The sequence below is a fragment of the Centropristis striata genome, chromosome 5 (genome assembly GCF_030273125.1).
Source record: "Centropristis striata isolate RG_2023a ecotype Rhode Island chromosome 5, C.striata_1.0, whole genome shotgun sequence".
In the NCBI taxonomy this organism is placed as follows: domain Eukaryota; kingdom Metazoa; phylum Chordata; class Actinopteri; order Perciformes; family Serranidae; genus Centropristis; species Centropristis striata.
Window position 1 is genome coordinate 27,553,712 of NC_081521.1, and position 14,024 is coordinate 27,567,735.

At 37.3% G+C, this 14,024-nt stretch overlaps 1 protein-coding gene across 1 annotated transcript in view; it reads left to right on the forward strand.

The window, feature by feature from the left end:
- Window positions 1-14,024, forward strand: part of bsna (bassoon presynaptic cytomatrix protein a) — a 145,683-nt gene that overhangs the window by 119,088 nt on the left and 12,571 nt on the right. Inside the window, exons 10-15 of the mRNA XM_059333869.1 lie at window positions 1,767-2,119; window positions 5,382-5,475; window positions 7,575-7,706; window positions 8,882-8,937; window positions 11,062-11,203; window positions 12,612-12,705. Of these exons, the coding sequence (XP_059189852.1) occupies window positions 1,767-2,119; window positions 5,382-5,475; window positions 7,575-7,706; window positions 8,882-8,922 (620 nt within the window). The 3' untranslated portion in view covers window positions 8,923-8,937; window positions 11,062-11,203; window positions 12,612-12,705. The remainder of the gene's footprint in view (window positions 1-1,766; window positions 2,120-5,381; window positions 5,476-7,574; window positions 7,707-8,881; window positions 8,938-11,061; window positions 11,204-12,611; window positions 12,706-14,024) is intronic.

The following is a 14,024-nucleotide window of genomic DNA, read 5'->3' on the forward strand; positions in this document are numbered from 1 at the left end:
ATTCAAGAAGTAGTTGAAAAGTCAAAAGGACCTTCCTTATTCAGTTTTATGACTGGAACAATATTGGACCTCATTCAAATTCTGGCCAGTGTCCAGAATAAGCAGTGGTGCCAAAATGTCTCCTTTTAAAACAATTTATATGTCTGTGACTTGATAAGTAACAGGCATAGTTTTAATTCACATTCAAGTGAAGTCAATTTTATTCATACAGCCTAATATCACAAATCAAAAAATTTGCCTCAAACGGCTTTACAGTCTGTACAGCATACGACACCCTCTGTCCTTAGACCCTTGTTCAGAAAAAAGAAAAGATCAGCCAATAAACTTTTGACAAGGAGAAAAAAAGGAAGAAACGTCAGGCAGAGCAGAAGAGGGGGATCCCTCTGCCAAGGTGAGCAGCTGGATGACAAAATTAAATATAGATAAAAAAACATGTACGTAGAATAGATTGTTCCCACCATGGAGACCTGGAAAGATATCAGGAGAGGAGAAAGAGACAGGTGCCATAATGGACGGGGTGAATTAAGGTCATATGAGACACACAGTATGAGAAAAATGACATGTTTTTTTTTTACATTAAAGCATATAAATATGTTCTAGTAGAAACCCAAAACACAAGTATGAACCTAAAAGTTTTAATAATATGTCCCCTTTGAGGCAAAATGAGGTTTGGGTTGAAAGGCCAACAGACAGACTGTCTGACATCAGGTGTTTTTCTAAGAAATTGGGCACAATATAAAAATGTCCCTGCAGCCTACTGGCCTCTTTTTAACTCTAGACAGACAGGAGCTCTGTATTCTGAGAGCGGAGAGAAGTAGAAATGAATTCTATGGCTGTGCATAAGTTGGCCAAGAGGTGAAATAGAAAGAGAAATGCAAAGGGCTGAGAACAATGCCCTAAGGGACTCGACATTTTGATGCAGTAAGGTGTTTTGTGTTCTTTCAGATAAGTACAATTTCTGTCTGTTTTCTCGTTTACTTTCTTTATGATCTAATGTTACTGATCAATGAGCTAATCTTACTAACTACTGCACACATTGTTGAGTCACAACAGATAAATAAGACCATGAATGAATGAATCTAATCTATGGCAGGCCCTCACATTATTACTGGAGCAATAATAAGCTGTGATCCTTGGATAAGATCCCTGGGAATTTATTATTTAGGTCTCAGGCTGAAATATTTAATACCCTGTGTTGTTCAGGCTGAGTTTTATGCTCTTTTACAATCAAGTGTCCCCTCAGGGATCAACAGTTTTTAATTAACTATATCAAGCGTAACTTTTAGAAAGAAATGTTTTCTCCCAGGGCAGCACTGTGGCTGTGTTCTGAGCAGTGTACTCATTAAAACACTAGTTTGATCTTTGCTCACAACATTTGTTGCATGTCGTTCTCTCTTTCATTGCTGCTTCACCTGTCAATTGCTATTGTATACAATGTGATTAAAACTGAAATGCCATTATGATAATAAGAAAACCTGTTCAATAAATTCTGCAATTCTCTACCATACAAAAGCAAAACTTTCTCAGAAGCAGAAATAATGTTCACCTCACTTACTGCAACTTATCAATCAAGGTTTTCCATCTAGGAACTTCTGTTATTCTTGTTTTATAGTTTCTGCTGTATGAATGTTAAAGCCAACTGCTGCATTTTTTCCCATTATTTTACCCTTTTTCCAGTTGTGGTTGTAAGAGGAGACAATTTTTGGAACAATGAGCACAAACACTTAATTGAAAAATAAATATTCACCCTCTCTTCTTCCATCCAGGCTCCTCCAGGTCTGGCAGCAGCTCCACCCGGGGTCAGGGCCCCGCTGGTGGGCCAATGGGATCAGGGCGACAGGGTGGTCCAGGTTCCCAGACAGATGGAACTCAAGGACAGAGGACCCAGCTCCAACAACAAGCTCAAACGTCAGCGGCCAGGCCAGGGCAGCCCGGTGCTGCAGTGACCCCCGGCCCGCAGCAGCAGCCCGCAGCCCAGGGACAAGGCATGGGCATGGGCATGGGAATGGGCATGGGCATGGGGCCGGGCCAGGCCAAGCCAGGGCAGATGGGACCGGCAGGTGGACCCATGGGGCAGGCCAGGCAGACAGGTCCCGCAGGAACCACGCCAGTCCCCATGGTGAGTACAGAGAGGGAAGACTAGCAGTAGAAAGAAAATGAGAATGTTAACAGGACTTGCAGTGGTTTCCATTTTATATGATGAAGATATGACAATAATATGAAGAATATGATTAGTTTTTTTTCTGTTTGCACAAAATAACACGTTTAACACTGTTAAAATTAATTATCTTTCACTATCCTTTCTGCTCTTAGTAATTGAACATTTTCTACCACCAGGCTCCTGTCTAGCTAATCTACCCGCTAACCCTGACTCCTACAAATTATGTTCTCATAAAATGAAACTGTATTCTCAATCAGTTTTGGAGGGAACCTCATTTTCTCCCAGATTGGGGGCGCAGTGATAAACATGTGGTGAACAAAACTAATTGGTTAGATTTTGGTTATTATTGTTTGGATTTAACTTTTGTTACGTTACTTTAATTACATACATAATTCAAGTATGTAAACTCACGTACACTAGTGCTCAAAACTTTGGGGTCACCTAGAAAATGTCTGTGTTGTTTTCCATGAAAACAAATTGTTTTATTCATGAAATATGTTACAAAATGAATCGAAAACATGAAGCGCAGTCTCCTGGATGAAAGTCCTGTGTTTGTTTAATCGAACAATCAACCCTTACCGCCTGGATATGCAGACATTAATGAGAAACCTATTGTATCCCATTGTATGGAAACATAATTTTTTGGAGACAGGGCTGCTCCTGCAAGTCCTTTCAGCTAATATTCATTCATTCCTCCAACCTCCATCCCACTCTTCCTCCCAGTCATTTATTTTTTATTTGTATAATGTTTTGCCACCAGCTCATTCTTTTACCTTTCCCTAGTTTTCAGCCACTCTTCAGCCTCAGCTCTTGCTTTCCCTGCACTCCCCTGTGTCCCTCCATGCTCCCAGAGATAAGAGCTGGTCCATCTCCTCCCAGTTCAGATGGTTTATTTAAATTCTGCTGTGCCTCTGCTGGCAGGCCTTATCTAACACTGTGATTAACACAGAGGCAGCTGATAACTGAATGTAGCTGATTCACTGTCTGCTAGACGCTCAAGAAATAGGCACTCAAAATGTCTCCTTGCAAAATAAAATCTTTTTCCACCCTGCATTTACTCCATAATCATAAATCAATGCAAATCCATTTGCTATTGGAGTCTAAAAAATGTGATTATGATATTTAACATGAAGATTCAGATAGTTTAATGATTCTCTTCCCGAATTCATTCTCTCTCCAGTAAATACATGAATGTGTTGCCAGTGCAAGTTCACAAAGCCACTGTCACCATGTCCCAAAATTATTCTCGATGGGTTTTCACTGCTGAAAGGCGTTCATGATTTTCATATTGCTGCATTGTTACACTATCAGCAGGAAAGCAACGTGAAATAATTCATATGGTATGATGTCAAATTATGCAGGAACTTGTCTTGGAAATTATTCTGAAAGCTCTGCTGTGGAAAAGCTTCGACAGGAAGCCATAAATAGTAAATAGTATTTATCATTTGGTTATTATTCAGTCTGCAAACTCATGCACTTACACACTTATGTTAGGTCCATTGTGTAATTAAAAGCATTGATTAAGTGGTTGTAAATAATGAAATGCTGCATGCTGCACAGTGCATTAAAATGCACCATCTCCGTTTTTCCTGCAGCTGAACTGGAGTCACTGGGGAAACAAATACAGAATATTATGTGATTGTTTGGCATCAATCCAGCGTCTGTCAAGTCAAGTCAAGTTTATTTAACGATTTTTTTAACCAGGAGTGGCACAAAGAGCTTTACAGAAAACAGAGGACACAAAGTAAGAACATAAAAATGAGAGAGATCATATTTCCTGTGTTCAGATAGTCCTAACTGTTATAGTGATGGATATCAGAAAAGGTCTGCTCTGCATCTTTCCTGAAGCGATGCTCTGTTAGTGCAGCAGCAGCCAGTGTTGTGAGTGGCAGAGCTGGAAAAAACCACAGCGACACAAAAGCTTTCAAACTGCTCACAGTGACTCAGCAGATATGAAAAATGTCCAAACCAGTCCAGTCAGACAATGAGATGAGCCGGGGCGATGATGCAGGATAATGTGGGGCAGCGACAGCGGCAACATTTGTAAATGTTTAGTGGAATGTAATCAATTACGCTGATTTTATTCTCCATTTTTTATTCAGATTGGTGCACTTTAAAGTGCTTGTATGCAAACTTCAGTGAAAATAACCAGCAGAGCTCAATGCAAAGAAATAATGAATAATAGAAATATATGAGTATTAAAGTTTACTGAAACAATTCAGGATGCACCCACAAGCTTTTTTTCCCAAGCTTTTAACTGCATCTCATGGTCTTCATTAAAGGATAGTTTGCTCAGTAGACATGGATTGCAATAATAGAGGCAAATGCAAACACTGAAATTAAAAAAAAAAAAATTCAAGGCTGTGTAGATTAAAATTGCCAGTATAAAGTTAAGTTGATCAAATAAAGTAAAAGAGGTTTAAAACGACAATAAAAAAAATACAAGAATGTAAAATTTATTTTGGCTACCAAAGTAAATCTATATATTGATGTAAGACCCTGCCTCACAATGTATTTCATATATAAATATACATAAATAAACCTGTCCACATACCAAACATTGAACTTAACTTGTGATTTGACAGTCTCTTCACACATATATGAATATTTATTGTTGTGATTAATATTAACATTAAAGGTGAACCACTTAATTTTAATTATTCAGGAAGTTTGTATCAAACAAATAGCCCTTTGTATTATTTGATACCTTTTGAAACCTTCAAAAACAGTGGTGACCCCTGATTTAAAGTGAGATTACTTTTTTTAACAGTAAATCTGATATAATAACAACGATGATGAAATATTTCCCTCTTAATAGAACATGTTTCCCAAAAGTTATGATCTTCTCGAATCATAAAATTCTCAATGGACCTCCATGCATATGTAGATAACTGACAGATGACTGTGCTGACGATGTTGCAACACATCATCCAGTCAGTCATTCATGTCATTCTGCAAGATGTCACAACACAACACAATAGGGGAGCTGTCACTCCCTGTCAGGCCTCCACCTCCTCTCTTTTCTCTGTGTCTTGTGTACTGTGAATATCTAAGAGTTGTGACTCCCGCCTGTCTTCAGTTACCAATAGTTTTGTTGTGAAAAGGTAGATAGAATACTGACATGTTTGTGTTACTAAATTGTGAGATTTGTGCTTTCCCTCCACAGTCCCTCCTGCTGTTTTATCTCATACTCTCCCTCTCTCTCTTTCTGTCATTTAAGGCCAAGATCGACACACCTCCAGTGACAGCGATTGGAGCAAAGGCGGCGCCTGTTATGGCCAACAAAGCCGCCCAGCCCCCACTCACAGGCATAGGTACAGTATAACCATCACACACACACACACACACACACACACACACACACACACACACTCCCACCACTCTCGTCTTACCAGCTGCTGCCCACTGTGTCTGTATTATGTAACTGGTGTGTGTCTCATCCAATCTGAGATTAATCTGCAGATAATCCCACAGAGAATACAAACAGCAGGGGTTTCACTTCATGACATCAGATCAGAGCCAAGTCATTGTGTAGTGAGTTGGTCAGTGAGGTAATTTGATATTATGTTGTTTAGTTACTTTGATGAGTATAGGAGGAAGTAAGTTTCTTGGAAAATTCTGGAGAACACACAGTATATATCCAATATAAAAAATCAATGACAGACAGAAGACAGAACATAGTTTGTCTTGTGTAGCAGGTGAATGAATGGATTTCACAAACAATTGTGATAAGTGATTAATAATTACCTAAAAATATAAATCATTTTTAAGCAAAAGCGCAAAGAAACATACTAATTAACAGCTATTGCATTCCATATATAAATATTAGTCAGATTCTTCTAATTATTCTGTGCTTTTGTGGTTGATGGTTATGTCAGTTTAGTGAATTTTTTCACTCTATTCTGACATTTTATTGATCGTTAAAAACCTGAACAGATGAGATTAGTCAGTAATGAAAAAAATATTTCACGGCAGACATAGGTCTTTACGGTGGCCCTGAATTGCAAACCACAACAGCAATTCACACAATACGCCAATTCACACAACACACCAGCATTTCACCACAACACACGCAATTCATCAAAATGGGAAGGGAAAAGGTACATATTGGACACTGATCCTCCTCCTGATTGGTTCCTGCCATTATTCGCTTCTCCGTAGTCAAACCAGCCACCCATATATATGTAGTGCGCCCGTATTGTGATATTTATGGTAAATTCATTGAGCCTGTTCAGAGCGAGCTGACATGAAGGATAAACATTTTACAGTCTTTCTTTGTCACTTTGCAGTATAAAACTCTTACCTGCAGAGAGGAGATGAAGTGTTAACTTTACATGGACACTCCATATGTGGAGTGTTATATGTGATATAATCAAACTGCGTCGCGCGGAAAATGTATTTGTTGTGTCGGCGAAATTCATAATAAAATGAGCTTGGATAATTACTGTACAGTAAATATCAAAGGGCATTTTATTCTGATATTCCACAGTGACACATTATGTAAGTTTGTGAGTCTGAGAATACGTTCTTCTTTTTTTCTTATCTATAAAATAGTTAAAGGAGTGGTTTTAAAAGGTGGAGGCAGGAGATTCTGGTGGAGGTTGAGGGAGCGATCCATTTCTTTGGTCAATTAAAATTAATATAAAATTAAATAATAAAAGTGAGTTTTTTGTGAGATTAAAAGGTATAAAAATGGAGTAAATCTACAGTTAAAAAAACTTTTTATCATGTAGAAAATAAATATGACATACTATAAAAATATAAAAGTTGAGTTAGGGTTAGATGTTAGGGTTAGAGTTAGAGTTAGGGTTAGACTTAGGACTAGGGTCAAAATTGGCATTATATGTAGTCAAAGGTTTTACGGAATTGTCCAATATCAGTGTTGTAGGTCTGTTAGTTAGTTAAATGGACAGCCTTCAAGGAGGGGGTCTCAACTAGTGACTGAAGCCTACAACAGCACATCTATAAGGACAATCTGACAGCTAAACATCAGAATGTGCGCCTGTGCAGAGGAGACCTAATGAGCGAGGAGGGGAACAGGCTGTATACAAGTGGTACATTCAGTAGACTGCCAGGCCAATAAAAACTCAGCAAGGGCAACTAGTGGAACTGAAGGATGAGACATCTTTTCTACTGCCCACACTGTTTAATTTACAAGTGATTTGTTGAAAAGTGCAATGAAGAGTCGCGGAGCACTTGACACCACAGATGTCATCATCGGAAAAGAAAAAATATGCACACTGACAGACGCCACCTAATATTAGACGTGCACATATACTGACATCACTTGTCATCTGAATATGTCTCTGTGTGTTACTTCCTTTCTCTCTCTCTCTCTCTCTCTCTCTCTCACACACACTCTCTTTCCTTCATCCTGTCACCCTCTCTTCATCTCTCTGTGTTTTCTGTCCAGGCTCCAAGGCAGCTCCTAGGCCAGGAGGTATTGGCAGTGCAGCAGCAGGTCAGCCGGGCATGGAGGGAGACAGCATGTTGTCCAAGATCCTCCCTGGATCTGCCGCTGAGCAGGCCGGCAAACTGGGAGAAGGTACAACAAACACATCACTTTATAACAAGAGATTTGGCCATAATATAATGAAAGACATTTTCAAACCAGAGAGTTACTCTACTTTATTAACTGAACTCTAAATAATAACCCATGGGTGGTTCAAGGGGCTCCTGGTGACATTTAACATGTCTTATTGGAAAATCAATCAAACAAATACTGTATAAAAAGTGACTGCAGAGGCGCAAAACATCTACAAAGAGACACCAAATGGCTACCAAGAGAGACAGAACAATTACAGAGAGACAGAATGTGAGTACAGTGAGACACAAAATGAATACAGGGAGACAAAAAAGTGACCAAACAAGACAGAAATAACAAAAAAGAAACAAAAAAGTGACTAAACACAATAGAAATAACCACAAAGAGACAAAAGTAACAAAAGACAGACAAAACAACTACAGGCAGACACAAAGGGACTACAAAGACAGACAAATTACAACAAAGACACACAAAACATACATAAAGTGACTACATGGAGACACAAAAAGACCATTAAGACCAAAAAAAACCTCCAAGGACAGATAAATGACTACAGTGACAAAAAGATACAAACAGACTCCAGAGAGACAAAGAGTGACTTAAAAGACACAAAACAACTACAGGGAGACACAAAGCAACTAGCAAGAGACAAGAAGTGACTACAAAGAGAGATGAAAAGACCATGGAGACCAAAGGCAGCTCCAAGGACAGATAGATGACTACAGAAAGACAAAAGTGACTACATAGAGACAGAAAATGGCTCCTGAGGTAAAAAAGAAGCAACAAAAAGAGAGACACAAAAAGACTGTTGAGACAAAAAGCAACTTCAAATACAGATAAATGACTACAGAGAGACAAAAGGCGACCACAAAGACAGACACATGACAACAAAGAGACGCAAACCAACTACAGAGAGACAAAAGCGACTACGTAGAGACACAAAAAGACCATAGAGACCAAAAGCAACTCCAAGAACCGATAAATGATTACAGAGAGACAAAAGCAACTACAAAGAGACACAAAATGCCAAATATGCCTTTATTCTACAATGTACTGTATATCCTGCCCAGTAAAAAATAAAATCCTCATAATTTAGTGTCACCAGTAAAAGTGCGTTCCTTCTCCCCCCTCAGGTAACATGTGTTTAACCTCTGTGTCTTGTCCACTTTCTCCAGCTATCACCGGTTTTGGCAAGAAGTTCACCTCTTTCTTCTGAGGTGCTTAGATTAAGGTACGTATTTTCTCCTGTGTGTCCCAATAAGTCATGTGCAAAGTCAGACCTACAGAAGACAGATCATTCATGAAAAAAAAAGAAGCAGCACTGAAAACAGACTAGGAAACTGGAAGGTGATTTATTATCTCCCGGCTTTTTTATTTTATGGGAAAGGTTGTAACCGAGATTCTGACATTCAAAGCCGCTTCCCCTCAAGCAGGAGCTGTTTAGGATTCAACTCAATTTAATTTATTGGTTTGTTTTCACCTGAGCTGAAGATTGTGTTCATTATTTATGAACTCCTGACAGGTCTTTCATGTAGAACTCTCTTAAATAAAAGTTGTAATATGGTAGCCAGACTGTAGGCAGAAAAAAAGGCCACGTTCCTGCTTCTCAGGAGATACATCATCAGGCAGCAGGGCTATTTTAAGTCAATGATTCAAATCAAAGACCTAAAAAACATTCATTTTTTTTCTTCAGTGAACAAGTACATCTCAACATTAGACCTAAAAATAAATCTCTGAGTTGCTGCTTGTTCGAAGTCTGCCGGGATGTTGACAGATAGCTACAGCCGGTTGTGTTTTGACTCTTGTAGGCAGCAGAGAGTGGGCGCCTTAAAGTGGTTTACTCAGAGCAGGCAGTGTGTGTCCAACTGTTTGTGTGTTGTTTTCTCTGTCTGTGCTCTGCATGTGTGGGGTGAAAAATTAACATTGACGATGACAACTTGTCCCTACTATGACGCAGCGTCTGCACCAACTGGGATGTGTGTTTACACAGCTGAATACACAGTGCTGAGATGTACATATACTGTATAAACTACCACGACCAGACTACATGAAAATGTTGACCTGGGGCTGGATTCTTAAGATAAGAAAGAGATAAGAAAATTCTTAAGAAAAAAAATAAGATGTTCCGAAGAATGTTCTTAAATGCTATTCACCTTTTTATTCTTAGGAATTGTCATAAAGTCATGGAAAAAATATTAGACCATTGTTTTCTTCAATTTCTTGTTTATTACAACTAAAGGTACATTTGTTTGGACAAATATAATGATAACAACAAAAATATCTCTTAATTTTAATAATTAATTTAAGAGCTGATATCTAGCCATTTTCCATGGTTTTCATGTTAATGATTTTGGTTATTATACAGAAAACCATGGAAAATGGCTAGATATCAGCTAGCAAGGGTGGTCTAATAATGTTTAAATGGGAGATGGAAATTGTTTTTCTAAAGTTCATGTTAATGATTTTGGTTATTATACAGAAAACCATGGAAAATGGCTAGATATCAGCTAGCAAGGGTGGTCTAATAATGTTTAAATGGGAGATGGAAATTGTTTTTCTAAAGTTCTGATTTTGCAAACGTTTAACTCTCATGACTGATCAGCTGTTTCTGCTGACATGAAAGAACAAATTTAAGTTGCCCAATTTAATTTAATTCCTCTACTTCTCTCTATTTTCTCTCATGGGTGGCCAAAGTTGTCAATTTCTTCTTTTTCTGTTGTGTCCTGACAGATTAGCCTACAGCAATACATTACACTGCCATCTTCTGACCAAAATACGTTTATGCAGCTTTGTTTATTCGCTGTAAACCAGTTGATGGAAATGCCCCGAATTGCATTATGTGATATTTAAAATTTTTGCTTCAAAATTTGCTTCAACTTTAGTGGAAGCACAGCTACCTAAAGCCACCAGGGCACTTAATCTGTGTTACTGTAAAGAAGGAGACGTCTGGTGTCCATCAGGAAAATTTTCAAAAAAAATAAAACAATAATTTCATAAATTCTGGCATTTTTTCCAAGGTAGAAGCAATAAATTCCTTTTGAAATATTTTTATATGGAAATTATTCTTTTTTTTGTTAAAACAGCAACAACAACAACAATAACAACAACAACAACATCGTCAGACATGTTTTTGTTCCATGGAACAAAGGCATTTTAAAAGCCTTTTCTCGCATGACTGGAGACTCCTTTTAATGGAGAATTCCATTGTGGGTATAAAAATAACCAACCTGCTGTGGTTTTGAGGACCAAAACACTCCTTTAATTGTAATTAAAGATTAAAGATGTTTTGACATGCTGTGTCTTCTCATATGAAATTGAACAGACTATTAAATAAACTGACTGAATGTTTTTGAAGGACTATGTAAATGTCAAAAGACGAAGTCACGAGGCCCTGTACCAGAAAAACCTGTGAAGTCCGCCCTCCTTTTGTTTTACTAAAGGAGAGAGAGGAAGGAGAGAGGGAGAGAGGGGAGCAGAGAGGAGAGCTGAGCATACTGGTGAGTACTTCACTTGTATTTTAACCTGCAAACACTGTGAGTCTTAGTAGGTAATTGTATCTTTTACCACAGTTTGGGGGCTGTTTTTTTTACAAATCACCTCACCATCAACCAGGAGAGCCGTTGCCCACAACCAAGTTTAATAGCTCTCTCGTGTCATATGGGAGTTGGACGTCTGAGGGTTAAAAATGTGACACTATATTGATTGAATTTGGGTTTAATTACGTTTAACAACAGCCTTTTGTGGATATGAGGCATCCATGTTTGTTTGCTTTTCAGGCAATTCTTCCCCTTCAAGTGAGATGTTTCAGAGAAAAATACATTTTCCACTTTCCATGTTGTAATTACGACTTGGACCTTGACACTAATGCTTTTGACAAATTAGACTGATATTTACCATAATTGTGTTATAAAATGTGCACACAATAACACTAAAGGGACCAAAATGAAAAGTATGTTCTGGTGCTTCTAAATTTAGTGGTAATTCTAGGCAATTTTTAATGTGGGGGTAGGGTTGGACCATAGAAAAAGAAACTAACAATAGTTCAATTCTTTATTTACTTTATTTCACTTTTTTTATATAAATATTTTACTTGTCACTTCCCATCAGTGGTGGATGAAGTATTCAGAGCCTTTACTCATGTAAAAGTACTAATACAACACTGTGAAATTACTACACAAGTAAAAGTCCTGCATTCAAGTAAAAGTACAAAAGTATCAGCATCAAAATGTATTTAAAGTATCAAAAGTAAAAGTACTTGTAATGCAGAATGGACCCATTCAGATTGTTTTATTTATTACAATATATTATTACATTATTATTACTAATGAATTTATGTAAGTGGTGGTTTAATTTTCAACAGGGCAGGGCTCATTTTAACTCCTTAATATACTCGTATGAGGTTTAATTTAAAAGAAATGCATAATCAATTTAAATTGAACATGTTTTTCATGTTAAATCTCGACCTGAAAAGTAAATAAAGCTGTCAGCTAAATGTAATGGAGTAAAAAGTACAATATTTGCCTCAAAATATAGTGGAGGAGAAGTATAAAGATATGTAAAATGCTCAAGTAAAGTACAAATACCTCATAATTGTACTTAAATACAGTATTTGAGTAAATGTACTTAGTTACTTTCCACCACTGGTTCCCATGATTAAATACACGTTTTCTTCTCTGGTGATAAATATGGGGGATGGAAAATGTTTACATATCTTTATTAAAAATGTTAAGGAAAGCATCTTCATATATCTTCATCACATGTTAAATTATTCTCATTAACTATATAACTTTATGCAGCACTCAACATTATATATTCTGTGGGCACACTGAGACACAGTGGACTTTATGTCTGTTCCAATATTCTGCAGCTTTGTATCAGAGAAAACATCTCTGCTTCCTCTTGCAGCCAACCAGGACTGGAACCCTCTGGATACTTCATGTCTCAGGCCTGAGCACACACTGGCAGAGAGAACAAGCTGCTCTCTCTGGCAGGACAGACAGTAAGTGACTTTTAGATTATTTTATTCACTTTTTATTTTACTTTATCGAAAGCATCCTATATTTTGCACACTCTAAAAAAGTTCTAGTTTGTGTTTAGTTGAAGAAGGATTATATTTCCCATGTGTTGCTGTATGCGACAGTGTCTTTCTTGATGCCGCCACTAGGGGGCATCAAAGTAAGAAATCCTAAATAAATAGGTGTTTGAGAAGAATTACATTTTGATACTTTGTAACACTGACTGAATGAGACTTGCAGCAAAAACTGGAAAGTTAGCTTCCCGTCTGATAGCACCATCTCTGCCAGTGATTAACAAATTAATAATTGTCAAGCCGGAGTTATAAGCTATTAAAACATCCTTTTGAGCATCATGTGGCACTAAAGCTCTCCAAGGAAACTCACAGTATGTTTTTGTAGATGTATGTAGGTTATTATCAGTGGTGGAACTAAGTACATTTATTTTTAATATAATATAATAATAATAATAATAATAATAATATAATCAGGTCGAAATTTAACATAAAAAACATTATGAATTTAAAGTGATAAGGCAATTTTTTTGGAAAAAAATTAAAGCTTATAACAGTATATTAAGTAGTTAAAATTAGCATAAATGCATCAAAACAAATAATCTAATAACATATTTGGAATATATAAAACAATCTGAGTGGGTCCATTCTGCATGAGAAGTACTTTTGATATTGTTTTGAATGCAGGAGTTTTACTTGTAGTGGAGTAATTTCACAGTGTGGTATTAGTACTTTTACTTAAGTAAGGGATCTGAATACTTTTTCCACCACTGGTTATTATGCATCATCCGTATCATGTGATCTTGCAGGAAGACTCAGCACACCTGAAAAAGATTACTTTTAAATTAAGACTTCACCTCTAAAATCCTATATGACTTATTTTAGTTACACATCTTTTCTGTAGCTTGGATCAAAAAAAGACTATCATACTATTAAGCTAAATTAAAGGTTCTCTGTCAAGTTTTTTTTTTTTTACCTTCTGGTGCAGTACACAGTCCTGCCAGTGGTGTCACTATTTCCCAGATCAAAGATGACTGCAAGCTAGTAAACATGGATGTAAACAGGGCTTTAAATTAACTTATTGATCACCAGCCAACATGGCTAGTAGATTTTTAAAGTTAGCAGCCAATCAGATTTTCCAAATTTTTCCCTGTTTTAAAGCTGTCTTTTGTGTAGACCCGGCAATCTTTACAGTACATATTATTAATTTCTTTGTCAAATAACCACTCACGGCCCGACAGCCATTTCGAATTAGAAGTCCTTGTTTTCTTCTTTTCCCCTCCTCTTTCATC